Genomic DNA, 25,413 nt, shown 5'->3' on the forward strand with positions numbered 1-25,413 from the left:
CCAGGACTTGCCCTGTGGCTGACATCAGACCTAATTCTAATTTCTACTGGTCAAACTCAAAACATGAGGATAAACTTAGTGGTTGGGGAAATGCCCAGTATCAAAACTCTATAGTGACATGTTGCATATAAGGAAGAAGTCATAGTAAAGTTTATACATATTATACATATAAAGGTTATAAAATTACACCATACAAATAGCAGTGACTTTAGCAATCTACTACAACAGTGTAAACAGACCAACAAATCATTTCACAGATATGTATGTATATGTCTGGATTAGGGTTTTGTATTGACTAAATCAGAGAAAGAAGAAAGTGACTCAGTTGAAGAGTACAGTTCAAATAAGTACATACAAGTATAAGCAAAAAAGTATGATTGAATGTCACTGCCATAGAATACAGAACCACAGTAAGGCTTTTTCACAAATTATTGTTAAAAGAGTCATGTGAAACACTGACTAAATAAGTATAGCCTATGTAGTCGTGTTATTATAGTGGAGGAGATACATCAGGTAATATGGAAATACAATTTATATTTGTTTTGTTTAAATGACGAAAACAAAAGACAACAAATCACACATAAAAATTATTACAACATTTTACCAGTCAACGTAATATATAATTGACTGTTGTCTTGTGTTACTTTCAGGTTTAGTCCAGTTGTTTGATGTGGTTTGTAAATGTACTCTATGCCGAAGTTGAGCAACTTTTTGCCTTGGTGCAGATGGCATTTCCCCTCAAAGACACATCAAAAGTAAACAATATTGTTCAATGCCTCACAAATGTACTAGAACAGAGATCCTCAAACTTTCAATGTGCCACCTTAAAGGAACTACAACTAGGCTAAATCCAAAGTAAACTAACCAAAAGTTTTTAAATAGAACTGAACTGAGGACAACATCAGAACCAAATCACCATTCTTAACCAGGTCTAAACAGGGACTGCTCAGTAGATATGACAAAAAGCCTATGCACAATCAGACGTATCCATAAACTGTATACTGAGCTGTATTTTAAAGTGCCACATTGTTTAAAAAATATATTGCAGGGCAGTTATTTCCACATGGTTCTACAACATGTCTGATGGGACAAAACGCTGTCTCTAGTAGTTGCTTCTTAAATCTGAAGGAGCTGTCCTTCTCTACAATTCGTGGTTTTACATTACTCTGCATAGTGATGTAGGCTATATTTTTACATTTTTTACAAAACTCTTTTGCTATCTTTGCTACTTTAATAATTGCATTACACTTTTTTCCACTTTGTTAATATATTGTATTGTAGTGAGAAGTTTTCCTTGCGGAGTCAGGTGTGTTGCCTAATCTACAACTACTAGACAGGGTTGTCAAAACTAACTGATATTAAAAATGGTATTGAGACTAGATACTCACTTGAGCAGGTATCAATGCTAAAACAGTAACATTTAGGACAGAAATCTTGAGCTGTATAAGAACAAGTATAAGACAATATCTAGTATACACCGATGGACACCGCTAGTTCGATTATTTGGTCCGCACCAGGCAATAAAATTGTTATTATGTAGCAAATACACTCCAGTGTGGTCCGCGTTCACACCGGCAAACAAACCAAAACTGGTTCGATTCACGGGTCTCTGTTTCCCCGGTAAAACAGCGATACTCCAGTTATCAACACCGATGTTCCTGTTAATACCGCGGGCCGTCCTCATCTCAAATTATCACCATGAACTCATAAAACAGCAACATGTAGAACTTTGTACAAACTCACCGCATCAGCCCAGAGTTCGGGTAACAGCAGCAGCGCTCACAGTAGCGCGCAGCTCCTCAGGACGGGGCTGGGGTCTGGTCCTTGGTCTTCTGTTACAAGCGCTTTGGTCAGATGGTCCGGAGGCTTCATCCTCAATATGCTGGTTCCAAACGGTGGCGAGAAAGACCAGTGCGCAATGACTGGGTCTGAGCGGGTACGTTCCGTCGTCTGCGCGCTGTTTCTGTGCGGGAAAAGCAAGAATGCGCTGTGGACTACAGGTCCGGGCGCGCTGCTCCTGTCCTCCGCGCTCAAGAACCGCATGCTGGTTCCGAGGTGGTGCAGCATCCGGACAGAAGCGTGAGTCCAGTTTGGTTTGTTATATGTTGTTCTGAGCGTCCGTCCTCCGCGCATTTGGTTCTTCCCGGGGAAAGCGCTTCCTCAGGTCGAGGCTCCCCGCTCCAGCTCCTCTGAGCCCGGACTGAACCGGAGCTGCCCCCGCTGGTTCGGGACTCTGGTTTGGATCTAGTCCGACTGTATTTCTCACACTAGGCTAAAAGCAGGGACTTTTTTGAAGTTGTATCAATTGAATGGGCGATTGCCTATTGCCATAAAATTATTTGGTTATTTAAAGCCTAAAATAACAAATGTTGGTTGCTGCGTGATCACGGGGGAACACCGGGTCGTCTCTGTGCGTGTAGGTCCTGAACAGGGGTGCGCACCCCCAATTTTGACTCACTCTGGAGCCACACGTTCGCACACTGATACTTGCTCTAATCTTCGTGTGTTACATTCTCTGTATTGGCCATTGTTGGTAAAATGATTCGAAAATGAATCGCGTCTGCGTCTGGACAACAATCTGTTACTGCGCTGGAGTCGTACAGCGCGTCATTTCAGGCAGAGGAGACGCGTTTCTCCCATGATGCATTTCGAATAGTCCGTTTGTCCATACTGTCTATGGTTTGGACCCGGGTTCGCGTTCACACCAGAGGAACCGCACCAAAGTTGGTCATTTGGTGCGGATTCAAGCGAACCGAGACCACCTCTTTTTTGCGGTCTCGGTCCGCTTGATTTGGTTCGGGTCCGAGTCCGATTGACGCTTTCACACCAACGCAAACGAACCGAACTAACCACTTTTGGTTTGAATGGACCGTTTGGTGCGCACCAAATACTGTCGGTGTGAAAACACCCTGAGGGCTTTTGACCACATGCTACGATTTAATGTTGAAAATCACACCATTGCCTAAAAAAAGAGTGTTTTATCATCATGGTATTGGAATCGGTATTGTGTCTCGAGTCTGTTCCTTAAAATCAAAATCACATGCCCACATATCTAAACTTAGTGATGCAAGTCATCTGTAGAGGTGACAACTTCAGTGGTAAAGGCCTATATGAGTTAGAAATTGCTTTAAAACTTGTCTTCATAAATACTGTTTTCTAAGTTTATCTATTGAATGCAATACAACCTGCAACTCTGGAGACATAGACCAGATAATTTAGCTTCTTTAAAACAATCTTTAAGTCGTCAGCATACACTGCATTATAGGTTTTACAAATCTCCTCTTGTGCCCTCTGTAACCTGGAACTAAAACCATGTCCTAGACGAGGACTAAACCAGGACTGGAACTGGATCAAATCAAGTCTATATCAGGACTAAACTGATATATTAGGACTATGACCAGCACCAAACCAGGACCAACAGAAGAGATTGCAATTCAAGAATGTTCACTGTCCCATAACAAAAACACAGACTCTAAACTAAAACTATAGCAAACATCTCTCATCCCTTGTGTTAGTTAGACGGAAAACCGAAAGAAAGAAGAAGACTCAAACTAAGTGTAGGATCTTGAACAAAACTCAAAAGGATCAGGATAATCTACACAAACTTCACAGAGCTCTAAAACTCCTTCCTCCTAACAAGTCTGGGAGGATTTTCTATGGTTTACCCCACCAACTTAAAATATACAATAACAAGATAGTAGTAGTAGCCTTATTCAAGATCTGGAGATGGGTTAATTACAGAGGCCACATTTGCCTACAAGGGGTATACCTTTCAAAGATTTTATTGCTTAGGCTTAGTGGAAGAATAAATGTTGCTGAAATTATGGTTCAAAATAACTCAAGTTCCTAAAAGAGTACTATAGCCTATATGTATATGGCATACCAAATTACTTAGTTTTGTAAAGTAAACCACTTCTGACAGGCCTAATTCTGTTTTTGAGACGCTTACACAAAACCAAAAAATGTGTTCCATGAAATTTAGGTAGAAATATGGATTTATTACGCACAACAAAGTAAATGAGCCCTTGTGAAGTGACTACATATGATTTCTAAGAATAGGGTTAGAGGGACTTGATGGCACTTTCTATTTCTGCTATAGTAGTAACGAGTGTTGTGATGGGATGGCCCGTGCACACAGACACTCAACGTTGAGTTTATGACAACCTTATCGCTCTTAATGCTATTTGTTTTCATCTCCTGGGGCACCATTGTGGACATTCTTGCAGGTCTCTGTCTGCTGTGCGCTCTTGTGAGTGGTCAATGACATTATCACACTTTATGACATATGTTTTTTATGTGCTTTCATTGGCAAGTGGGCTGCTACACTGCCCTAAGTGTTTTTAAAGATCCCACATGTCAAACCCCAGGCATGGATAATCTAATAGCCATTACGTAACCCAATTTTCGGAATACCACACGGGCCAATTAAGCAGATAAGGATATTTGGTGATTTGAGTGATGTGGCCTTCTTGCATAACGCCTAGGCCTGGTTGCGACTATAGCTACAGATGCGCAGCCTAAACTAGCACACGGAGAATAGAGTGAAAACACGGCATCGACTCGGCTGCCTCTCATCTTATTCTGATGGAGAAGAGGAACCTTCTCTCCTCGCCACCTGCAGAATGCGCAAGTCTATAACAGCCCACTGCAGTCCCGTAGCCTTGATTTATAGCACTGCACAACACACAGCTCAGAAGGCTCATATAAAGGTACTCTGGACAGGTTTGTGGGGGAAATAGGTAAACAGACATGCATAGTGAGACCTCGATGGAGGACAGATCCCCAATTGATTTAGACGAAGACGCACAACACAATCCCGGTGCTTACCTCCAGCGTTCGGATCTCTTTTTGTGTCAAGTCGTTGGATGTGGCACATTTGGTCCGTAAACCCTCCAAACTAGAAATGCTTATATCTATCATGTTCTGCACCAACTCGCACTGCTGCAAGGCTTTCTGCAAACTAAGATGCTGCTCCTCGCTTTTGGTCATCTCCTCGTTCATAGTTTGCGAGCAGTGGTCGTTATTTTCCCTTTGCACTTTGAAAAAACAAAATAAAATAAAGCCCCCCAGTGGAAATTAAAATGTGTTTCAGAGAGGAAACCTGCAGCACGCCATGGACCGAGGTGTTGTGGGTTTACAGACGCGGTTTGAGCCGTGACACAGTCGACTCCATTGCAACAACAGTGCTCGTAGTTCCTGCTGTTTCATCAAGGTGTCTCTGCTTGTAGCTAAATCAAACACAATGTGAAGAGAGCGAGCGGCAGGCTGCTACGCGGTTCGCCACAGCATCCATGGGGTGGCCCTCGGTTTTACATCGAACAAAAGAGCAGCGTTGGGGCGCATCGCAGCCCGCTGTTTAAAGGTGCTGATGCGAGGTACTCCCTGTATCCCTTGGCAGCAGCTGCATCCCGGTTTGCTCCCACCACACCGACATGTTTCCTGTCAATCAAATCCACAGCAACAGCATCGCATTGCCCAGGCTCCACCGTGAGGGGCCGCTCTCGCGAGATCAGTGAGCCCACTGTATCCAGGCCTGCGTGAGCACCTGTCATGGGATGCTGCAGATGCTAAGTCACTAAAATTAAAGAGGTTAAAACAGTGACTCGAATAGTTTATATGTGGCTTAAAGTTGTGGCAACAAATAATCAAAGAAACACACATGGCATTTCTAATCACAACAGACCTAATCAATCACAAGGCTATAAAAAATCAATAATAGTGAGTAAGCTTGCATTTTGTATAGTGCAGTTGTATTCTTACAGATAAAACATTTTTCTAGCATATACAGCCAATGCGAATAATGTATCATATTACAAAGATATAAAGAAATTGTGCTCATTACAGTGCCCCTGAGTGTGATTTTAAGTCGTCTTAGAATTTCTGATATCCTACTGGTACCAAATAGAACAGCTTCCTGAAATAATTATGATACTATAACATAGACTTTCTACGTACTAGATACTATTCAGGTCAACTTTTATTACAACATATGTACATGTATATCTGTATATCCATCTATTTCTGTTAGATTAAAAAATAATAAAATTTAAAGTATAATTTATCTTATTATTTATTATCAGTTAAATGTGTTGTTGTTACTTATGTTTACTTTTTTTAAATTTATGTATATATTTATTTTTCATTTCAACGTTAGTCGTGCTTGTCCCGCCCACCTCCGCTCCCATTGGTGGCGCGTAATGACGTAGCGCGCACAGTTTGTCATAGAACGCGCCAAATCAGTTTCCTTTGGGCTAAATTCATAAACACGCGTCTTTCACCATATTTTCTTTTCCTTTACATTACATTTGTGTTGGATTATGGCTTCAATGAGCAGCAAAGCATCGCAACAGCCAAGGAACTTACCATGGTAAGTCAATAGTCTTCGTATAGTTTAAATGTACTGAAGCTTACCAAATGCTAAGAGCTAGCCCGTGTGTTAGTTAGTTGCCTTAATGAGCTTTTTTCTGTTGTTTTGTTTATGTTTACTTTTCTAACTATTATAACACCCTTAATGTCATAATATAAATTGTATAGTTTCGATCCATAAGTCACAGGTTGAAGTCACAATGTTTGTAATGTTAATGTCATTTTAAGTGCCCTAATTTATGTCAAGAAATAATAAATTGCGTTTTATCTTCACAGGGTTGAAAAGTACAGACCACAGTCCCTGGATGACTTGATTTCACACAAAGATATTCTAAGCACTAGTGAGTAAAAACATAATAATGAAAATGTAGCCTTTATACTTACATACTGTACTGGTAATATTAATCTGAATCTACTTTTGCAGTTCAGAGGTTCATAAGTGAGGACAGACTTCCACACCTTTTGTTCTATGGGCCTCCAGGAACAGGCAAAACATCCACCATCCTGGCCTGTGCCAAGCAACTGTACAAGGAGAAGGAGTTCAATTCCATGGTGTTAGAGGTACATTTTATATCCATGCGAAGTTGTCATTGTATGCCAAGCATCTTACTTTAAGCTATTTTTCCTCTGATGACAGCTCAACGCATCTGATGATAGAGGTATTGATGTAGTACGAGGACCCATTCTCAGTTTTGCCAGCACACGGACCATTTTTAAGTAAGGCAGCTACATATTATTAAAGGTGCACTATGTAATTTTTCTGGTGGGATGTTGGCTGCGATGTGGATATTATTGTTTTGCCTGGGATGTTCCAATATTATAGTATTAAACTTATTTATTTGTGGGTGAATTACTGTTCAAAAATACTTTTTAAAACTTACTGTGAACTAGAGATGTGCAAAAATATTGAAATATCGATTTATCGTATCGTTTAATGAGATGATACAGTATCGATATTGTGGGCTGCTGTATCGCTATATCACCAAGAGTATTTTTTTGGTATATTTTACTAAATTATTTTGTTACAGCTACAGTTTTGTTGCTTGTTTAGAGGAAGGAAACTCGTTTATGCGACATATTTGACATTTTCACTGTTTTGATGATTCATATTTTGTGTTTCATATGAACTTTTGCACAAAAATTGGTTTAACAAAGACTTTTAGTATCTTTTAGTATGATTTAGCCTTTTATTGAACTGTATCGAATCATTTTGAAATATATCGTATCGAATCGAAAGTGCACTGTATCGAGATATGTATCGTATCGTGGCTTATGTATCGAGGTATGTATCGTATCGGCAACTTCTTAATGATACCCAGCCCTACTGTGAACAGGGTCAACTCTCCATAGATCTGACTTGTAACTCTCTCTGAAGACATTATTTAAGTATTCAATAAATCTTACAATGACATTTCTTGATTTCTAGAAAAGGTTTCAAGCTGGTTATACTGGATGAGGCTGATGCCATGACCCAAGATGCCCAGAATGCTTTGCGGCGAGGTAAGCCATCTGTTCAGCCAGGCATTGCCCACTGTGAGCTGCATGGCTCACTGAGCAGTCCCACTATTCAGCTGTTTCCCAGATACAGACGGAGGCTGTAGTGCACCTCACTGCCAAGAACTAATCAATAAGTCATCTCTATCTAGAATTGACAAATTATTTGAATTTCATGTCTGCTAAACTGAAACACAAGCATTGAAATTCATGTACTGTTCACAATTAAGCATGTAAATTTGTTGTGCATCAAATTTAACTATTTAGTTTAATTATATTATAATGGATTAGGATATCTGTATTAATTTATACATTTTATCAATATGTTTTCATATTTTGCCAATTAAGATTTGTTTTTCTCTTTTAGTTATTGAAAAGTTCACGGAGAATACGCGGTTTTGTTTAATCTGCAACTATCTGTCCAAAATCATCCCGGCTCTTCAGTCACGATGCACCAGGTTTCGCTTTGGCCCTCTGGTTCCTGAGCAGATGATCCCACGACTGGAACACGTCATCAAAGAAGAAAAGTGTGTGGATCCTTGTATTTACACAATTCATTGTTTAGTTGGTAATTGAATAGTATAAATGTATTTTACATTATTCAGACAATGAGTGATGTGCTTGGATTTGTTTATTGTGGCAGTATTGACATAACTCCAGATGGAATGAAGGCTATTGTGACATTATCATCAGGGGATATGAGAAGATCCCTGAACATACTGCAAGTAAGTCAGTTTTACTACTTTTTCTACTTTGTATTGCATAATTGATACGAAAGCTGGACAATATGAGAAAAAGAAACTTAAAAGGTCATGTTTATGTTCAGTTTAACACATAATAGTCCAAATTCCCCAAAGTCTGGTCTCTGCTCTAAATAACTTCTGACTGACAATAGTATTTACTGTAGACATTTTTAAAGACCAAAAATGACCATTGATGATTTAAAATGATTAAATTGCACAGCCCTAGTGGGTGCTTTTACTTTCAATTTTTCATAATCTCACAGGATAAAAATGCTTTCTTGTTTGTACTCAGAGCACCAGTATGGCATATGGGAAGGTCACAGAGGACACAGTCTACACATGCACAGGTCACCCTCTTCGCTCTGATATTGCCAACATCCTGGATTGGTCGCTCAACCAGAATTTTACCACAGCTTACAATCGTATCCTTCATATGTACTAGATACTGATAGATAGTATTTTAGCAATTGCAACACAATACTGCACTTTTCATATTGATGAACATTTAAAACCTTAATGAATGCACTCAGAAATTCTTGAGCTGAAAACACTGAAAGGTTTGGCACTGCATGATATTCTCACTGAAGTCCACATGCTCATACACAGAGGTAAGAGGCGAAGTGTATTTAATTTTGTGACTTATTTGTTTGAAAGAGAAATAAATCTATATATTTGTTTATTTTTAGTTGACTTCCCACCTTCCATTCGGATGGGCCTGCTCATTAAGTTGGCTGACATTGAGTAAGTGATTTTTTATTTTTTTTTATTTAAAAATATGGTTGACAAAAGGACATATTAGTATTGTTCTATGGTCTCTAACAAATAATATAAAAACACAACCCTGAATTTATGAGTTAAAAGGTGCACTCTTTGTCTTTTCTAGTAGAGAAAAGATAGTTGCCTTCATGGACATGTTATTGCTTTTCTGTTATTACATTTGTGTGCATCTCTATAGACACAAATGTATGGCAGACCCCCATCAGAAAAGTTCTTGGTGTTATTTTAAACTTCAGGGTTATCATAATGTAACTCCTCTCCAGACACAGGTTGGCCTCAGGAACCAATGAGAAGATTCAACTAAGCTCCATGGTTGCAGCTTTCCAGGCAGTACGGGACCTAGTGACCAGTGAGGCTGCTTAGAGGTGGGATGGACAGTTGTTTGATTTACATCAAAAAAACATGGATTAGAGCAGCATTCAACATCACACAAGGAAAAAAAAAAAGCCTAAAAAAAACTAATGTCACCAATGTTCTTCAGTATTTGTGAAATGCATTCTTCTTCTTTTAATAAAACATTAATTTTGCAGTGAGTTATTATTATTAACATTAATACGCAAAGGTAACAGTGCATATGTAGTACAAGTATAAATCCCTATTTTATACATGATAAATTAACAGTATAAAGTGAGATTCAAGTAATAAACCATGAACTTTGCATCATGTTCATTGTATAATAGTAGTGCAATATGTTTTTGATATGGTTGCAGTTATTATAAATTAGAATATTATAATATGCTTTTCTCTACTAACTAAGTTTAAAGCATCTTGTTAAACCAAAAAAAGCATTGTAAGAATAACAATCGCTGGCTCTATTTTCAATTATTGCATCAAAGGTTGTTTCCTATCTAGTTTTCCCACTCATCATCAGAGCAGCAGGTTTTGAGGTCCGGGATGTTTCTATAGGTCAGGTACTCCAGGATCCTCTTGGGCAGAGGTAGTGGCTCCATCTGGTGGGTGGATACGGAGTGGCGCAGGATGGACCGGCACAGGTGGCTCAGGCTGGGCACTGTTCGGGGCGCATGCCAAAACCGCACATGGCCGTCCCTAGTCCTGAGAGAGCAGAAAGGATTTTAATATTAATGTTGGCTTAGATTTATGGTATGCTATAACCTTTGTGGAGAAGATGTTATTGCTCTGCCATATTCCAGAGTGTGGTATGAAATTTGCATGGGTCATTTCCATGGAGGCAAGTAGGCCAAGTAACAGGTCAGATATGTGGAGAGAAAACCATGCTCACACTGTAAAAAAATTAATGCTTTTTAGTACAGTTTTAGGTAAATGAGCTATAAAACCTGCACCATTTTCCATGGAGAAAAACAGAAGCAGATGGCACCAGAAATATTACACAGTGAACTTTTAAAAACTAAGAATCATTACAGTGTATCTATTCCACCATGTTCAAGTTTAGATTATGCACATAGTTTTAGGTGAATACAAAATAGCAATATTGGATCCTTCCTTCCTTTTTGCATTTCCTGAGATCCTGCTATCAATTACAACTTAATTTTTACCCAGTGGCAACCACTCCCCCTTCTGGATGGTAACTGCAACACAGCCCATTGGATCTTCGGTCAGTTTTTGCCTGCATCACCATTCCCTTCTTGCCAGGTTCCCAGATTCGTAGTGGTCTGCATATGAACAGTTTATATAAGTATAATGCTATACATCTGAAAACATGTTACTATAGAAACATATTGGATCCAAAAACAAAGATGCTCACCTGTCCTCAGTGACTATTGCCAAGTATAGGCCATTGGGAGAGAACTGTATGGCTGAGATTTGATTTTGTCCATAATCTTCAAAGTAGTCACTGGAAACATAAAGTTTATTTATTGTACACACTGCATGCTTGTTTGTTTTTCTTACACATAGCACAATTCTTTTCATCTCAGGGTTTTGTCATGCAGGAACAGGCCGCACAGGTCATGCGACACCTGGATATAGTTTTCCAGCAGAGCTGCAGATGCAAGCAGCGATAGCATGGGAAGTTCAGGTTACACCCTTTCATATCATTTCCTCAAAATAAATACACAAACTTGTGCTTGCAAATTTAACAATGAAAGCAAATATGTTTCTATTTAATTTCACTCTCTGGGGTGAGCCATGCTGCTGTGTTTACCTAAAATGACTTACACTAAAGTAGACAGTTTCTCTGCAGTGTAAGGGTCCCACAGGTCAATCCACCAACTGGAGCCACTGAAGGCGGCTGTGGCCAGGAGAGCTCCATCAGGAGAGAAGTCACATGAGGACAGGAGGTACAAAGTCTTCTGCGCGCCCCCGCTTAGGTTTCTAATGAATGTGTAAGACCGCAGGCTCCATAAACACACCATCTGAATAAGAACAAAGCAATGATTATCAGCTTTGAATTGCATAAGACAGTCGTATACCTAAACATGTAACAACATGAACCAAGGCTAATGTGCATTGTTGTGGTGGTTGAACATTAGCTAAAAAGGGTTAAGAATGTCTAAGGTTTGCACTACAGGATACCTCATAATCTACACTCCTTGATAGAAAAGACTGATAAGGATACACTACAATGAAATATCAATGGACGCTCAAAATCAATGACTATGTAACTTTTTAGTTAGGGGCCTGTCACCTGCTTGTTTCTGTGGATATGTCATTACTCTGCTTGGGATGTTCCACAGTATGACATTAGACAGATCTACCTTACATTTATTCAATTTCACGTGGTTTTATTGCTCAAAAATACCAAGAAAAACAGGCATTCTAACCACAGATCTAACCTGTAACTTGGACTGGTTTGGTCTCCATGAAGATTTTGAAGCTTTAATACCATATTGTGAAACATTCCTGATAAAGCAATAAGATCTCCATGGAGGAAAGCATTTGACAGGCCCTTAACCAGAAAAGTTACACAATGCACCTTTAAGACAACATAATTAGAAAGGCCTTATTGTGAAAAGAAACCTTATATAACTTACTCTGTCGAATCTTCCAACAGACGCGATCATACTGCAGTCAGATGACACACAGCAAGAGCTGACCCAGTCCTTATGTCCAGACAGCACCTGCACCTTTTTACCTGTAGAAGCAATCATATATTGTAACTGTACTGAATTTGTCTACCTTTAGATTTACTTAACTCCTTGAGCCCACATACAGATTTTGCTATATTGTAAGTTGTTGCATCATTTACATCAGCTTGAACAAGGAAAATGAAAGGTAAAGTTTGTAGAACACTGTACAACTAAATTAGACCAACATTTCAGGTACCATGAGTAGATGGTGTATTATCTTTTTGAATAAAACATTGGACACTAATCTTTCCTGTGTAGTAGGTCTGTGTTTATTCTACTGGTCTGATGTACTTTTGTAAGAGAAACAGTGGAACATAGAGTTGTGTAATTATTTGAGTTGTCATCAGCAGGGCAGGGACACACAGTGGTAATAATAACAGTAATAGAAAAAGTGCTTGTTCATACCTTTATGAGTCAGGTCCCAGATCCTTAAGGTCTTGTCTCGAGAGGAAGATATGAGTGTGAGAGTCCCGTTTTGAGGGAATATCAGGTTTCTGACAACACCCTCATGCCCATGGAGATCAAAAACAGCATCACCTGAAATGAAAACAATGCAGGTTAAATTTAAAAACATTAAAATACATTTCATGTTAAATGAAAACATTTAATAACAAGTTGCTTTGTAGGGAACAGTAGGCCTGTCATGAAAACATATTTTAAAGCATGATATATTGCTACTGAGAAATACTGAGCTAAATGATAATAGTGAAAATGCTTTATGCCAGTGACACAATGCAAATAATACATTTTTTAAAAAATAGACAGTATCATTAAAAGACCTGAGCTGCAACTAATAAATAGCAGAATTACCTGATAATTAGCCATAGAAGTTATTTATTTTAACCTCTGCAGCTCTAATCTTACGTTATTACATAAAAATGGCAGGCCTAGGGAACAGACCAAACACAAACATCTCACCTGTTAAAACATTCCAGATTTTAATAACGCCACTTTCCAGGCCAGTGGCTAGCAGCAGTGTGCTGTTATGTCCCTTTTTTGCTTTTTTCACTGAAAAAGCTGCAGTGGATTTTGGAGGTCTGGGCCCAAATGCAAGCCCCCACACCGGCTGTCCACAGCTGAAGCTCTTGTCCTCTCTGTCTATGTCTTCATGTTGACTGTCTCTGTTGTAGAAGCATGCATTTTACAGAGTTAATAATTCTTTCTTTGTTTTTTGTTTTTTTTGTTTTTTGCCGTTGTCACACAGGCCCATCTATGACAGCTTGCCTGCATTATCCCACACTACCCCCCAACCACCACCCACAACCGATTAAGCTGTATAATGACATTGCTACCTCCACCATTACAGCTATAATGATTATAAGTAAGTTTGACTTGATCTTACTCAGAGTCTAGCGGCCAAGCAACGACCCACACAATGCCATGTCCCATAGACCAAGCAAACCAGGCTCCGTCCGGGGAGAAGTCTACGCTCCACGTCTCACATCCCGCCCGCCCCTCCAGAGACAGAGGACGCCTGGTCTTCAGCTCCAGGATCAGAGCTGGGTCTGAGGCTGGGGGGCATCGAAAAGGAAACATGGATTAAGACAAGCGACTAAAAAGCTCCACATACATTGTCTTGTCCAGTTGTCCCGCAGTGCTTCCCTCTGAAACCTGCATTACACATTAGCACCTCCTGATCTCTCCTTTCTCTTGGGATTAACCAGCTGCTCGGCTACGCAGCGTCGCGATGACAACACAGCCAAGCAGCGGGCATATGAGGTTATGCTATGTGTGTTATCATGGTAGTATAATAGATCCGTGTGGATAAAGAAGAGACTTAAGCTTACGCAAAGGCTGAAGCTCCGCGTTGTTTTTAGTGGAGCACATCCTTCTTGTCCTGTCTTTACATTCTTCTTCGATACCGTTGTTTACTTCCTGAATGTGACGTTTCCGTCTCTGAACCTGTCCATTTAAAGGCCAGAGCTCGCCGACAGTCAGTGTGACACTTCTGTCCGTGTGAACATAAAACAAAATGTAAAATATGCAGCAGCAGAACTAAATGTTCGTCCGATTTCCTTCGTTGTGACTCACCCATTTGCCATTGGCTGGGGGCATTGTTGCTCAACGTAATCACGTATTTCAATAATTACGTAACTACAGTAAATACTAAAGAACGTGAAGAACGTAATACTGTCATTCATGTAAAAAAGCAGAATAAATAATATATATATATATATATAATATATATATATATATATATATATATATATATATATATATATATATATATTTAATAGTGCAAAACAATGACTAGCCTAGCAGTGTGACTATATCAAATATTCAATAAAAAAGTAAATATATATTAAATAAAATAAAAGTAAATAAATAAATAAGCACAAAAAAGTACCTGGTATAGTATAAACTATGGTATAGACTGTATTATTAATGTAGTTTAACTATTAGATAATTTTAACAGTATTTTAACCAAAAGAACAGTATAATACTTGAAATAAATGGTTCTATGCTGTGAATAATTCAGGGTATAGGGATGAAGACCACTACACAAGGCTATACTACAATGAAATGGCAAATGGTCACATACTTATATAGCACTATTCCACCTTAAAGACAATACAAGTTGTCAATAAAGTGAGTCACATGATAAAAACAAAACAATTCAATCTCTTCCATGTATATTTGCAAACGTTACATTCAATACAATACAACGTTCTCAAAAAAAAATATCTACATATAAACAACGTCCAACATATTAAAAGAATAAATTGTACATTTTAACGAGACGTTAAAAGATGCTTTTTTTTTTTTTACAATACAATCACATTCTTATTGGGATAGGATTTCCCTTTAAAATCATTCAAATATTACAAGATCCTCTGGCTCTTCTGTCGTTTCAGTGGTATCCTGCTGTTTTGAGTTGGCATTATCCATTTCTGCATCTTCGTGATCAGCTGCAAAGGGGGATATTGTCAGAGTTATTTCTTTATTCTACACATGAAGGTGAATTTAAATTAGCATTTCATAATTAAGCCGTACTTGATGGGATTCTGTGTATTTCTACAAGTGTGGTTTGGCATCCATTAGATACAGGGGGGAGTCTGGGCACAGTGGCTTGGTATATTTGTTCCTCATCCGACTCGACCAAACTCAAAACATCTCCTCTGTCCTCCTCTATTGTCCTGTAATATAAAATTAATACATGTCACACAGTATTGGACCCATTTTAACTAAATATAAAAGATAAAACATGACTATAATTGTTAGTGACATTCAAGAGTGTCTTTTTGATCATTTATATATATATATATATATATATATATATATATATATATATATATATATATATATATATATATATATATATATATATATTTTTTTTTTTTTTTTTGCCAGTTGATTACATTTGTACATTTTTGCTATCTGCACTCGGTATTAAAGAGTTGCTGTAATAAATGTATGTATCCATGTATCCATTGTACAACCAGCCTATCTTCTGACATAGAGCTGCTCTGTGCGTATTATAAGAAAACAGTATTCTTGTCTTTTTTGTCATGTGTACTTTAAATTCAACTATATATACAGTATATACTTACCTAAAACCACCTGCAACAACAAGACAATAGAAAGAAAAAAAAAGTTACACCTCATGGCAACAGAAATTTTCTTAACAATTCTAATATTATAAATATTATTTTACCAAGGCAAATTTTGTGCCTGCTGGAATAGACTGTTTTGGCTATTACAATGGCTGATCCCACGATGAGCACAGCAATAAAGAGTCCAATAACAGCACCCGTATAAGCAGATGAAGCTATTGAAACAGAACACAACATGAATCACGGGAGGAGCAGCAAGAAAATCAGCATTCCTCTAATGGTGACACGCAGGTCGCTGTAACTTCATTTAAAAGGAGAGACACTAGGCTCTAGTTTTTTTGTCAATTTGGTCCAAACCATAAATTGTCCTAATTATACCTAAAGATGATTATTTCAGCAAATTTTCTAAAAAAAAATAATGTTTAATATGTGAGGTTTTATTTTTTATTTTTTTGATAAAAAATAACATATAATTTCACATACATACATTTATTGTTACTTTTTTTTTTCTTTTAAATTTTACCTAACCAAATCAAGTGACTATCTAATATTTAGATGTATTGTGTATTGTACTGGAAATACAATTTGGGGATTTTTTTTTTTTACACATAAATTATGAAAAACTTGTAATTAGGGCTTCACAGTATTAGGAAAATTAAGAACTGTGATCTTTTATATGTGTTGTCTTTTTAACAAAACAATTCCAACTATATTAAACTAATAATAATAATAATAATAAATAAATCAGGCCTAATGTGAAAAAATCATACATAAGTCTATTTTTATTTGTAGTTTTCAGCAAACTATATACAAAGATAAAAATACACATTATTTTCTTACTTTTATGTCGGTAATCTACAGAAAATTTTAAAATGTATATCTCTTAATGTAGCCTGTTGTGTCTCACCTAAAACATCTTACTTACATTTAACAGTGAGATAGACTTCTAGCTCTTTTGCGCCGAGTGGGTTTTCACTGTGGCAGAAGTAAACGCCTTCGTCCTCCTTGGTGATGTTGACTATAGTCAGTTGAAAGCTGGGCCCCTCTGCAGTCACTGTGTACTTGGAGTTATTCATGATGACCTCCTGCTTGAGGCCTCTTCTCCATGTGGTGACCGCAGGGGGAGTGGATGTGGTCTCACTACAGACTAAAGTGATGCTGGTGCCTTCCACTGCGGTGGCCAGTGGCTTTCCATGTGGGTATGGAGTTTCTGACAAGTAAAGGCAAATTTTCAGTGTAAAGCTGTGCTATAACAATGACAATATATTATAATTAAACATGATTCATTAAACCACAATATACTACATGTAAAATTAAGTCATTTCTTTTCAGTCTACTCCAAACAGTCAACCTACATGACTAACCTAAATTGCAAGCAAGATGAATTCTCTCAGTTTTTGAGTTTTGAGTTTGTATTTGTATTTGTAAGTATTTATAGGTCCGTGGTGCAGACTGACCAATCACAGGGCAGCCTAATGCTTTGGCGAAAGCCAAGTCCAGATGAAACAAAACAAACATTTGTGCACGCCAATACCACTAAAATGCCATATTATGATATCCCTAATTAATCCATAAATAATTGAATTTATACTGTATCATGTTGATGTTAAACACTGTAAGATGTCTTCCAGTGTCCAGTGAATTCATAAAAATTCAGTGGGTGACAATGCTTACTTAGAGTAAAAGTACACGACCTGTCCTCTCCCTTGTGTAGGGCTAGATGCTCTGCTGTGCATCGAAGTGTTTGCCCCTCTGAGAGCAGGGAGCCGTTGATTTTCACAGCCAGCCTGTCTGCCACTTCAGAAGCTAAAATCCGACCACTGGGAACTTCAGTCCAGTTCAGCATAGGAGCAGGATAGACTCCAAACCAGGAGCAGTGGAACAAAACAAAAGAGGAATCCTGTGTCCACATGCACTCCGGGTGTCTGTCTGAAGCATCTGTTCAAAACCAAAACAGCAAAAAACAACATTATAATCGTTTATAACATATACAGTCCCTAAATTTAATTATTTATTTTTGTGCAAGACTTTTATTAATTAGGTACAAATTTCTTGATTACTCTGATTAATACATATTTGGGGGAATAGTGAAAGAGACCTCACTCTTCACCACATATCAGCATGTCAAGGTAGAAAAGGTTTCAGAGGTAGTCATTTGGACACTGTTGAAATCAAAACATTTCAACACCCATCCAATTTGCAATTTGATGGTACTGGTTTGAGCCTCTGGGATTTATACTATAATATGTTGCCTCAGTCTCAAACCAGTCAATTGAAAATGGATTCTGAATAGAAGCTGAAACATGGCGATTTATAGATAGATTTATGGATTGTCACGATGATGATATTCAAACAATACATTTATCTGAAAATCCCCAAAACATGTCTAAACTTAAAATGAGGAAAACTGGAACTTCTCCTTTTAGATGAAACAAGCAAATATTTGAGGTTATAAATACTGAGTAACTACTACGTATACTAGTAAACGTTATGTAGATATAGTGAGAAGATTACAGGGCCCATATTATGCTATTTTGCTATGTATGGTTGTTTCCTCATCAAAAACATGCATGGAGTTGTGTTTTTTTCACTCACACTTGTTTAACAAGGAAACCCTGCATATTTAGGCTGAGTTCTTCTCTCTGTTCCACCTTGTGATGTCACAGTGCTCCACTGTGTTTTAAAACTCTATACACCTTCATTACAGTTATTTAGATGATATCAGATCTGGAATCGCCAAGCTCTACTGAGATAAAGGTAAAAGGAAGCTGTTAACTTGAAAACTACAATTATATGACATCACAAGGTGGAACAGAGCATTTTGAGCTTTGGAGATTTTAGACAAACTAAGAATAAAGGATTATTCAAATGCATGTATATGAAATGAAACAATTCCGTGTATGTTTTGAGGAAGAAACAACATTAGAACATGACTTAAAGCTCACAAGAATCAATGTTGTGTAATTGCCCTATATTACACAACATTGACTCTTTAAATATGTAAAGTTACACCATGTTCTGTCCATATTACATATTACATTCCATATTACATTATACTTACAGTAGACCAGGACCTCTGCGCTCTTGTTTGTTTCCTGATGGGAAACGTTATTCTGGGCGATGCAGCTATAGATTCCCTGAGCACTGGGCTGGATGTTTTCTGTTCTGTATTCCAGTAATGGCTGGCCAGTGTTGTTGACCAGAGACCTGCTGCCATTTGTGAGTCCAGTAAAAGCTAAAGTCAGCTCTTGAGATGGATATGAGAAGGCAGAACACATGAAGTAGACTGAGGATCCTTTGATGATGGTATAGGTCCCATTTGGCAGGACTGTGGGATATTTCTGTACAGGATCAATGACTAAAGAGACATTGGCAGGTCCACCTAAAAAAAGTATTTTGTATTATCATTATTAAGTTGTAATAGTAAATTGTAATATATCAATGGATTGGGAATTTTATCCAGGCCTGGATCTACATGGGCGCAAAATGGTGCATAGTAACCTCATTTAAATGTCTGCACCCTTATTTGAGTCAATTAAAAACATTTAATCGAAGAGCATTTTCTTTGCACCCTTTTTAAAACTAAGATGCAGATACAGGTTTAAATTTTATCATAACACAAACACAAATATCTGGGCCAGAGCCCCTGTAAGATGATTAGTTATCTTCTATATAATTTTCACATTTAAAAAAAGATATTTTTAATAGAAGGGGTTGATGTTAATGGAAATCTAATAGAAAGTCATGATTGATCAGCATAACCTTCAAATTATTATTCTACACTGTTGCAATACTGCCCAACCCAATCCATAAAACGCCTACTACTTATGATATGGATAAAAGCCTGTTATTAGTGACAACAAGAATAAAGCCTCACCACAGAAGTGTGCCTAGGCTTTATAGCTGCATCAATGTGAGGTGAAATATGAACAATGTTTGGTTAAATCAGAGCTTAGACTTCACTCCGCTAAGTATTCTAATAGAAAACTTACTTTACCTGCTGGAAAGACCATGATTCACTACCAGGCTGTTCAACTGATAAGTCAACAGTATAAATGTAGTGAGAATGAACTTACTGACTACTTGCAGCACGACTCTGGCGTGGAAGGTGTTGTTCCCAGGCAGGGTGGAGGCGCACAGGTACACCGCTCCATCTCCGCGCTCCACAGCCGCGATGCTCAAGCTCCCATCAGGCAACACTTCGAGGCGGCTCCCGGGACTGCTACTTGGACTGCCCGAAGTGTTCGAGGGCGATGAAGCACCCCCACTTATAATACTTATTTCATCTTTCTTCCACGAGGTTACGGTCGGTGTAACATTCCCTACGTTGTAACAAGGAAGTAGAGCCACGTCGCCCGGTGCCGCTGTCACAACCGATTCCGTGGAGTCGTCACCTGAAACCACTGCAAGAAGACACACGAAACTCACAGAGGAAGCATAACACTGTAATGACTAACTAAACACGCCATAAAACTTACCCGTGGTGCAAAAACACAGCAGCAGCAAAGCTATGGCGCTCATGGTAACTTGTGGCTACATCGCCTTCCAACGCGTCAACAAAAGGTTCCCGGCTGAAACCTGTCTGACTAGTCCACCTGAGTGAGTGGAGGTGAGCAGAGTGGAGCAGACATGCCTCCGCCCGTGACAGACGAGACGACACCACAGTACTACGCAGAAGTATAGGTCCGAGTATCGATCAGGGTCACGGGGACAGCTTTTGGTCACTGCGTAATTGGCGGTCAGGTTGTGTTCGCGAAGCACACTGATCCAAAACTGGCCACGAATAAAACCACACCCTGATTATACCTGCTTAAAGAAATAGGACATAGGTTTCACACATTTAGCGTTTCCACATACACCTAGCTTTTAGGCTGTTGGAGTTACATGGCTAGATGGCTTATGTACACCACAGTATGATTTGAGTAGCCTAATTAAAGGTGCACTATGTAACTTTACTGGTGTGGGGTGTACACTACCTGTAACTTGGTCTGGTGGTGTACATTGATCTGCATGGAGATAGTTTGATGCCATTAATTCTAAGCACTTGGGGGACTTTCCAAGAGAAAGAAATGGTATTCACAGCGCATGAGTTTTCCCACAGGTTTAAGGCTATGGTGGCACAAGCGACCCATATTTTAATCATTTTATTTAAATAATATTATGGTGTATAAATGTCGCATATTGTCTATTCAGAAAAAAAAAATAAAATAAGTAAAATTGTTACATCTATATGTTTATGACAACACTACAAGAAAAACGTATCCTTTGTTTTAAGTGTTTTGCGTTTTACTTTGCTAGATTTTAGACTATGGGGCTGAAAATTGGACTATAAGGTCTCCATAGTTTCTTCTATTAATGGGAAACACCGAAGTGCACCTTTAATAATTAGACTTTACCAAATACTGTCAAACCAACAGATCAGTACATACCAAAGCCAGAAGAGTGAAAGTGTGGTTCAGTCATAGTTAAAAGGCAGACCTACTTTCTAAGGCCAGGCACCCTGGGACCCGAACGCCCTAAAAACCTGAAAAGAGGAGTGAGCACGATTGCCTTCCTACATGGCAGAGTTATTTTCTAATCTAAGTTATAGAGCTAATATTGTTTCCTCATCACAGCCATACCAGGAGTTATGTTGTGTTAAATTCGCACAGTTTTAACACATAAATCCTGCATATTTAGGGTGAGTTTTTCTCTGTTCCACCTTGTGATGTCATGTGGTAGGCCTAATACAGTAAGGCCTAATATAGTAAACCACAGTGTTTTTAAATTTTGAGCTCTGAACGGATTGCTCAAACATGTGTGCGTGAAACAAAGCACGACCCCAGCAATGTTGATAAGGACGAGGTAACAGCATTATAACATCAGCTTTGCAGCATTATAGTCAGCTTTGCGTTATTTACTTAAAACATGAAATCGTGAAAATGACTTTTAATGTAAGTTTGATTATACCATCGAAATGAATTGCAGTTATATAATTCACGATGGTCCCTGAATGCACCGTGGGGGCAGTTTCAGTGAACGCCGCACAGAGAAGGCGTGCGCAGCAGCAGCAGCGTGCAGCAGACAACAGACAACACCACAGCCCCAGCACACAACCCTGAAGTCACAATGCCCGTGGATCTGAGCCAGTGGACTGGAGCTCTGGAGCTGCAGGAGGTCGACGAGAAACCAGCAGATCCACTTACTGTTAAATATGACGCCGTGGAAATAGATGAACTCGGAAAAGTACTCACTCCAACGCAGGTCTGTCAGCTAATGCTAGTGGAGCTAACTCAAAATGCACCCTTTCTATGTTTATATTTTAATAAAGCCAATATAGTTAATACAGCCCAACCTGCACTTATTGATTTGAAAGTGTGCGTATGAAACCGTGGAAAAATACAATGCACATGAAGAGACTTTCACTTATGCAACTCATTCATGGATTGGATCAATGCTTGCAAATTCTATTGGCACGCTTGCTTGTGTGGATAATGTTGCGAACAGCGCCCTCTCCTGGACTTGAACGCCATACAGCACTATTGTTTTGTTTTCTTTGGCCGCAGGTGCAGAACAGACCGTCCTGTATTGAATGGGCAGGATGTGATCCCAGTAAACTCTACACTTTGGTCCTGACTGACCCTGATGCCCCAAGCAGAAAATCTCCTAAATTCAGGTAGAGAGCATATTTGTTGTTTTTGCTTTTGTTTTCATTGTTGTTTTATTGTTTTGCATCGGTAATTCATCAGTATTGTATGAGGTAAGACTGGTTTAATGCTTACTACAGGGAGTGGCACCATTTTCTCGTCGTGAACATGAAAGGAAATGACGTTTCCTCTGGCTCTGTCATGTCTGACTATGTGGGCTCAGGACCTCCCCAAGGATCAGGTATGACAAGTTGTTATTAATATACACAGAGCTAAATATAGGGATTTCACAATCAAATCAAATTGCCACTTTGTGTTGCTGTCATTGTCAATTAATCAAACGTTAATATAGAATATTACTTTCTTTGCAAAAAACATTGTATATAAGACTTGTTACAGCTATAGTTTAAACCTCTGCATTTTCTAAAGTTCAAAGGATTCTTGTGCTAGTTTGTCAATTCATTCATTCATTTTGTCTTCTCTCAAATGCTTCTGCAGTTGTTTACAATGTGCATGAACAAAACCACACTTTTCAAATATAGTAAAGCCACATTTAAAATTAGAAATTGAGATACTTGACAGAAAAATTACAATTAGATTTTTTGAGCCCAAGTTAAACTTTTTTTTCCTTTTTCCAATTTTCACATTATGAAACTGTGATAGAAGTACACAGTTGTTAATGTTTGATCCCCAGGTCTGCATAGGTATGTTTGGCTGGTGTATGAACAAACTGGTCCCCTGTCCTGCTCCGAGCCTGTCCTGACAAACCGCTCTGGAGACGGACGTGGAAAGTTCAAGATCCGAGCTTTCAGGCAGAAGTACAAACTTGGAGCCCCAGTGGCCGGCACCTGCTACCAGGCTGAGTGGGATGACTATGTACCCAAGTTGTACGAGCAGTTGGCTGGAAAGTAACTACTCTTATACAAATATCAACAAGTAACAAGTATCCCGTGAACATAAAAGCACTTAAGATTATTCTTCTCTTGACTGCACCAACGTGTGGCACTTGGTAGTATTCTTCCCTTTGCTGCCTTTTTCATTCACTTAACATTAAAAACAAATCATTAGTACAATAATTTGGTTACCATGGTTAGCTTTTCTGCTGGCTTTAAAGTTATTAATTCCTATTGGCTCGATTGGTGTAAATATTGGAGTACAGTTGTTTGAATCAATAAACTCTTTCAGTTAATGTAAGTGTTGTGTTTTTTGTTCCATGGGTTTTGCACAAAGCAAGCTATGGTGTTCTATTTCAGCTTAAAGGTACTACATTACGCAAAACTTGACGCTTAAGCTTTAACCCAGCGAGAATGTTGTTATCTCATCAAAAACATATCTGGAGTTGTGTTGTGTTTTGTTTCATTCACACAGTTGAGTAGCCCTTTATTATTAGTCTGTCTACATCTCCATCGCAAAATGCTTTCCATTTGAGGAACACAGTCTAAATATGCAGGATTTGTGTTTAATGAACAAACACAACTCAAGGTATGTTTGTGATGAGGAAACAACATAACAGAGATAAGAAAATACCCTAATACGGACTCTTTTAATTTAAGCAGGAAAGTCCCACAAAGATATTTGATAAGATATCTAGAAAGCACACTGTTGGTTAGTGCAATGGAGTTAGAAAAGTGGAAGTCTTTGGTTGTGTGATAAGCACTTTATTTACAAATATAATTAAAAGCTCTGACAGATTCATGCATTCTTTAAACCTGGAGAAATTAAAGTGCATGCGATGATAAAGCATTGTACTGTTCTGGTTTGTAACAAATTACTGCTGGGGCATTATTTTTGAAGCAAATAAAAAGCTGATCAGTAGACTGGAAATACTGTGACAACGGGGAGGAAAAAGAAAAGCGCTTAAAATTATTATTTTGATTTGTGACATTTAAAATAGAAATATGAAAATAAGTAAAAGCTCTTCATAAATCCTTCTATCAACAAAACCTCTCCACCATCATGAAGCCCTTTGTGCTGCTGGAGTTCTCATGTCTCATATACTGTACTTAAGGATATTCACATTGGCTGCCAGTGCAGAGAAATCAGTACTATGCACACAATCACAATTTATTATCACCCCAGTATTGAAATCACATTTATTGGAAGCGTACCTTGTGAAATTTGTCCAAAAACTGAAATCTTTGTTTGAAATAACCTGAAAAATACCAAGTGTCAAAAGAGCAGCACTGACAGCCGCAGAATCAGCTGTGTGAGTTATCGCTTTGAGATCGTTTTTTGCTTAAACAGTGAATCTCTCCTAAATGCACTGGAGAGTGTGTGCAGCCTTGGACTGTCCCTCCTCTAATCCTGCGCCTTTTTAGTCACACTAAAGTGTGCTCATTGCACAAGAAACATGAAACACTGACGATGTCATCATCGTACAAAACATGACAACTATAGGAAGATCTCCAGCATTATTAGAGGTAAGGATGGAGAGGGGCTTGGGTGGGTGCACAGGACCCTGGACCCAGACGCAGAAACACCAGTGTCTATGTTTGAGGACGATGTCGGTGCTTCAGGTCAAAGGAGGAGCCATGAGGAGGTCAGCCCTCATCTATACTCGTCCTTAGGAAAGTCCAGAGCCCCCAGGTTTCCAAAGCCCAGCCGCATACTCTCCATGTCGAAGCTGTCAGTCTCACGCTCCTGACGCTCCAACAAGTGTTTGATCCGATCGGTCCGCTCCTTCTGAAGGGAAACCAGCTCCTCTTCGATCTACAGCCACAAAAACAAGTTTAAACTGTTAACTTTCATCTCATGCAAAAGCAAAGCTAATGGAATGTGGGACCAGCAATGAACAATAACTGAAATT

At 38.7% G+C, this 25,413-nt stretch overlaps 5 protein-coding genes across 7 annotated transcripts in view; 2 read left to right on the plus strand and 3 right to left on the minus strand.

The window, feature by feature from the left end:
• ksr2 (kinase suppressor of ras 2) overlaps window positions 1-5,001 on the minus strand; it is a 98,784-nt gene extending 93,783 nt beyond the window's left edge. Inside the window, exon 1 of the mRNA XM_055161645.1 lies at window positions 4,828-5,001. Within this exon, the coding sequence (XP_055017620.1) occupies window positions 4,828-5,001 (174 nt within the window). The remainder of the gene's footprint in view (window positions 1-4,827) is intronic.
• A 1,214-nt stretch (window positions 5,002-6,215) lies between these two features.
• On the plus strand, window positions 6,216-9,909 carry rfc5 (replication factor C (activator 1) 5). Of its 2 annotated transcripts, XM_020919072.2 has the most exons (11): window positions 6,216-6,367; window positions 6,643-6,707; window positions 6,791-6,927; window positions 7,004-7,083; window positions 7,793-7,866; window positions 8,228-8,387; window positions 8,504-8,585; window positions 8,896-9,025; window positions 9,134-9,211; window positions 9,290-9,344; window positions 9,644-9,909. In XM_020919072.2, the coding sequence occupies exons 1-11, from the start codon at window positions 6,318-6,320 to the stop codon at window positions 9,741-9,743; spliced, it is 1,011 nt and encodes a 336-aa protein (XP_020774731.1). In that variant the 5' UTR covers window positions 6,216-6,317; the 3' UTR covers window positions 9,744-9,909. The 2 variants fall into 2 exon arrangements, with proteins under 2 accessions (XP_020774731.1, XP_020774730.1); XM_020919071.2 differs by having other exon boundaries at window positions 9,134-9,344.
• On the minus strand, window positions 9,259-14,481 carry wsb2 (WD repeat and SOCS box containing 2). Its single transcript, XM_020919073.2, has 9 exons — window positions 14,215-14,481; window positions 13,770-13,938; window positions 13,346-13,548; window positions 12,833-12,964; window positions 12,332-12,432; window positions 11,517-11,713; window positions 11,104-11,193; window positions 10,895-11,011; window positions 9,259-10,433 (listed from the first exon to the last, which is right to left on the minus strand). The coding sequence occupies exons 1-9, from the start codon at window positions 14,252-14,254 to the stop codon at window positions 10,229-10,231; spliced, it is 1,254 nt and encodes a 417-aa protein (XP_020774732.1). The 5' UTR covers window positions 14,255-14,481; the 3' UTR covers window positions 9,259-10,228.
• A 562-nt stretch (window positions 14,482-15,043) lies between these two features.
• vsig10 (V-set and immunoglobulin domain containing 10) lies at window positions 15,044-21,652 on the minus strand. Of its 2 annotated transcripts, XM_055162185.1 has the most exons (8): window positions 20,460-21,652; window positions 20,058-20,384; window positions 19,043-19,363; window positions 17,656-17,919; window positions 16,907-17,191; window positions 16,055-16,196; window positions 15,422-15,546; window positions 15,044-15,336 (listed from the first exon to the last, which is right to left on the minus strand). In XM_055162185.1, the coding sequence occupies exons 1-8, from the start codon at window positions 20,500-20,502 to the stop codon at window positions 15,239-15,241; spliced, it is 1,605 nt and encodes a 534-aa protein (XP_055018160.1). In that variant the 5' UTR covers window positions 20,503-21,652; the 3' UTR covers window positions 15,044-15,238. The 2 variants fall into 2 exon arrangements, with proteins under 2 accessions (XP_055018160.1, XP_020774733.2); XM_020919074.2 differs by lacking the exons at window positions 15,044-15,336; window positions 15,422-15,546 and adding an exon at window positions 15,762-15,988 and having other exon boundaries at window positions 16,083-16,196; window positions 20,460-21,638.
• Window positions 21,653-21,993: 341 nt separating this feature from the next.
• On the plus strand, window positions 21,994-23,801 carry pebp1 (phosphatidylethanolamine binding protein 1). The gene is made up of 4 exons (XM_020919086.2): window positions 21,994-22,224; window positions 22,527-22,636; window positions 22,748-22,848; window positions 23,302-23,801. The coding sequence occupies exons 1-4, from the start codon at window positions 22,090-22,092 to the stop codon at window positions 23,517-23,519; spliced, it is 564 nt and encodes a 187-aa protein (XP_020774745.1). The 5' UTR covers window positions 21,994-22,089; the 3' UTR covers window positions 23,520-23,801.
• Window positions 23,802-25,413: the final 1,612 nt, after the last annotated feature.

Source organism: Boleophthalmus pectinirostris, unplaced genomic scaffold (assembly GCF_026225935.1).
Source record: "Boleophthalmus pectinirostris isolate CB_2022bp ecotype Guang Dong unplaced genomic scaffold, ASM2622593v1 HiC_scaffold_4, whole genome shotgun sequence".
Classification (NCBI taxonomy): Eukaryota; Metazoa; Chordata; class Actinopteri; order Gobiiformes; family Gobiidae; genus Boleophthalmus; species Boleophthalmus pectinirostris.

Bases quoted from the DNA above. Each gene is read 5' to 3' on its own strand.
- rfc5 (XM_020919071.2), top strand. From the start codon at position 6,318: ATGGCTTCAATGAGCAGCAAAGCATCGCAACAGCCAAGGAACTTACCA. The intron at 8,388-8,503 runs GTGTGTGGATCC...TTATTGTGGCAG, and splicing joins CACGTCATCAAAGAAGAAAA to TATTGACATAACTCCAGATG. The intron at 8,586-8,895 runs GTAAGTCAGTTT...GTTTGTACTCAG, and splicing joins GATCCCTGAACATACTGCAA to AGCACCAGTATGGCATATGG.
- vsig10 (XM_055162185.1), bottom strand. From the start codon at position 20,502: ATGAGCGCCATAGCTTTGCTGCTGCTGTGTTTTTGCACCACGG. The intron at 15,547-16,054 runs GTTAAGAAAATT...AGAGGAGGACAG, and splicing joins ATATTTATAATATTAGAATT to AGGAGATGTTTTGAGTTTGG. The intron at 15,337-15,421 runs GTACGGCTTAAT...CCCCCTTTGCAG, and splicing joins AATACACAGAATCCCATCAA to CTGATCACGAAGATGCAGAA.
- pebp1 (XM_020919086.2), top strand. From the start codon at position 22,090: ATGCCCGTGGATCTGAGCCAGTGGACTGGAGCTCTGGAGCTGCAGGAG. The intron at 22,637-22,747 runs GTAGAGAGCATA...TGCTTACTACAG, and splicing joins AGAAAATCTCCTAAATTCAG to GGAGTGGCACCATTTTCTCG. The intron at 22,849-23,301 runs GTATGACAAGTT...TTTGATCCCCAG, and splicing joins AGGACCTCCCCAAGGATCAG to GTCTGCATAGGTATGTTTGG.
- wsb2 (XM_020919073.2), bottom strand. From the start codon at position 14,254: ATGTGCTCCACTAAAAACAACGCGGAGCTTCAGCCTTTGC. The intron at 13,549-13,769 runs GTAAGATCAAGT...CTTCTACAACAG, and splicing joins GCTTGGCCGCTAGACTCTGA to AGACAGTCAACATGAAGACA. The intron at 11,714-12,331 runs GTAAGTTATATA...GTTCTTATTCAG, and splicing joins CTGTTGGAAGATTCGACAGA to ATGGTGTGTTTATGGAGCCT.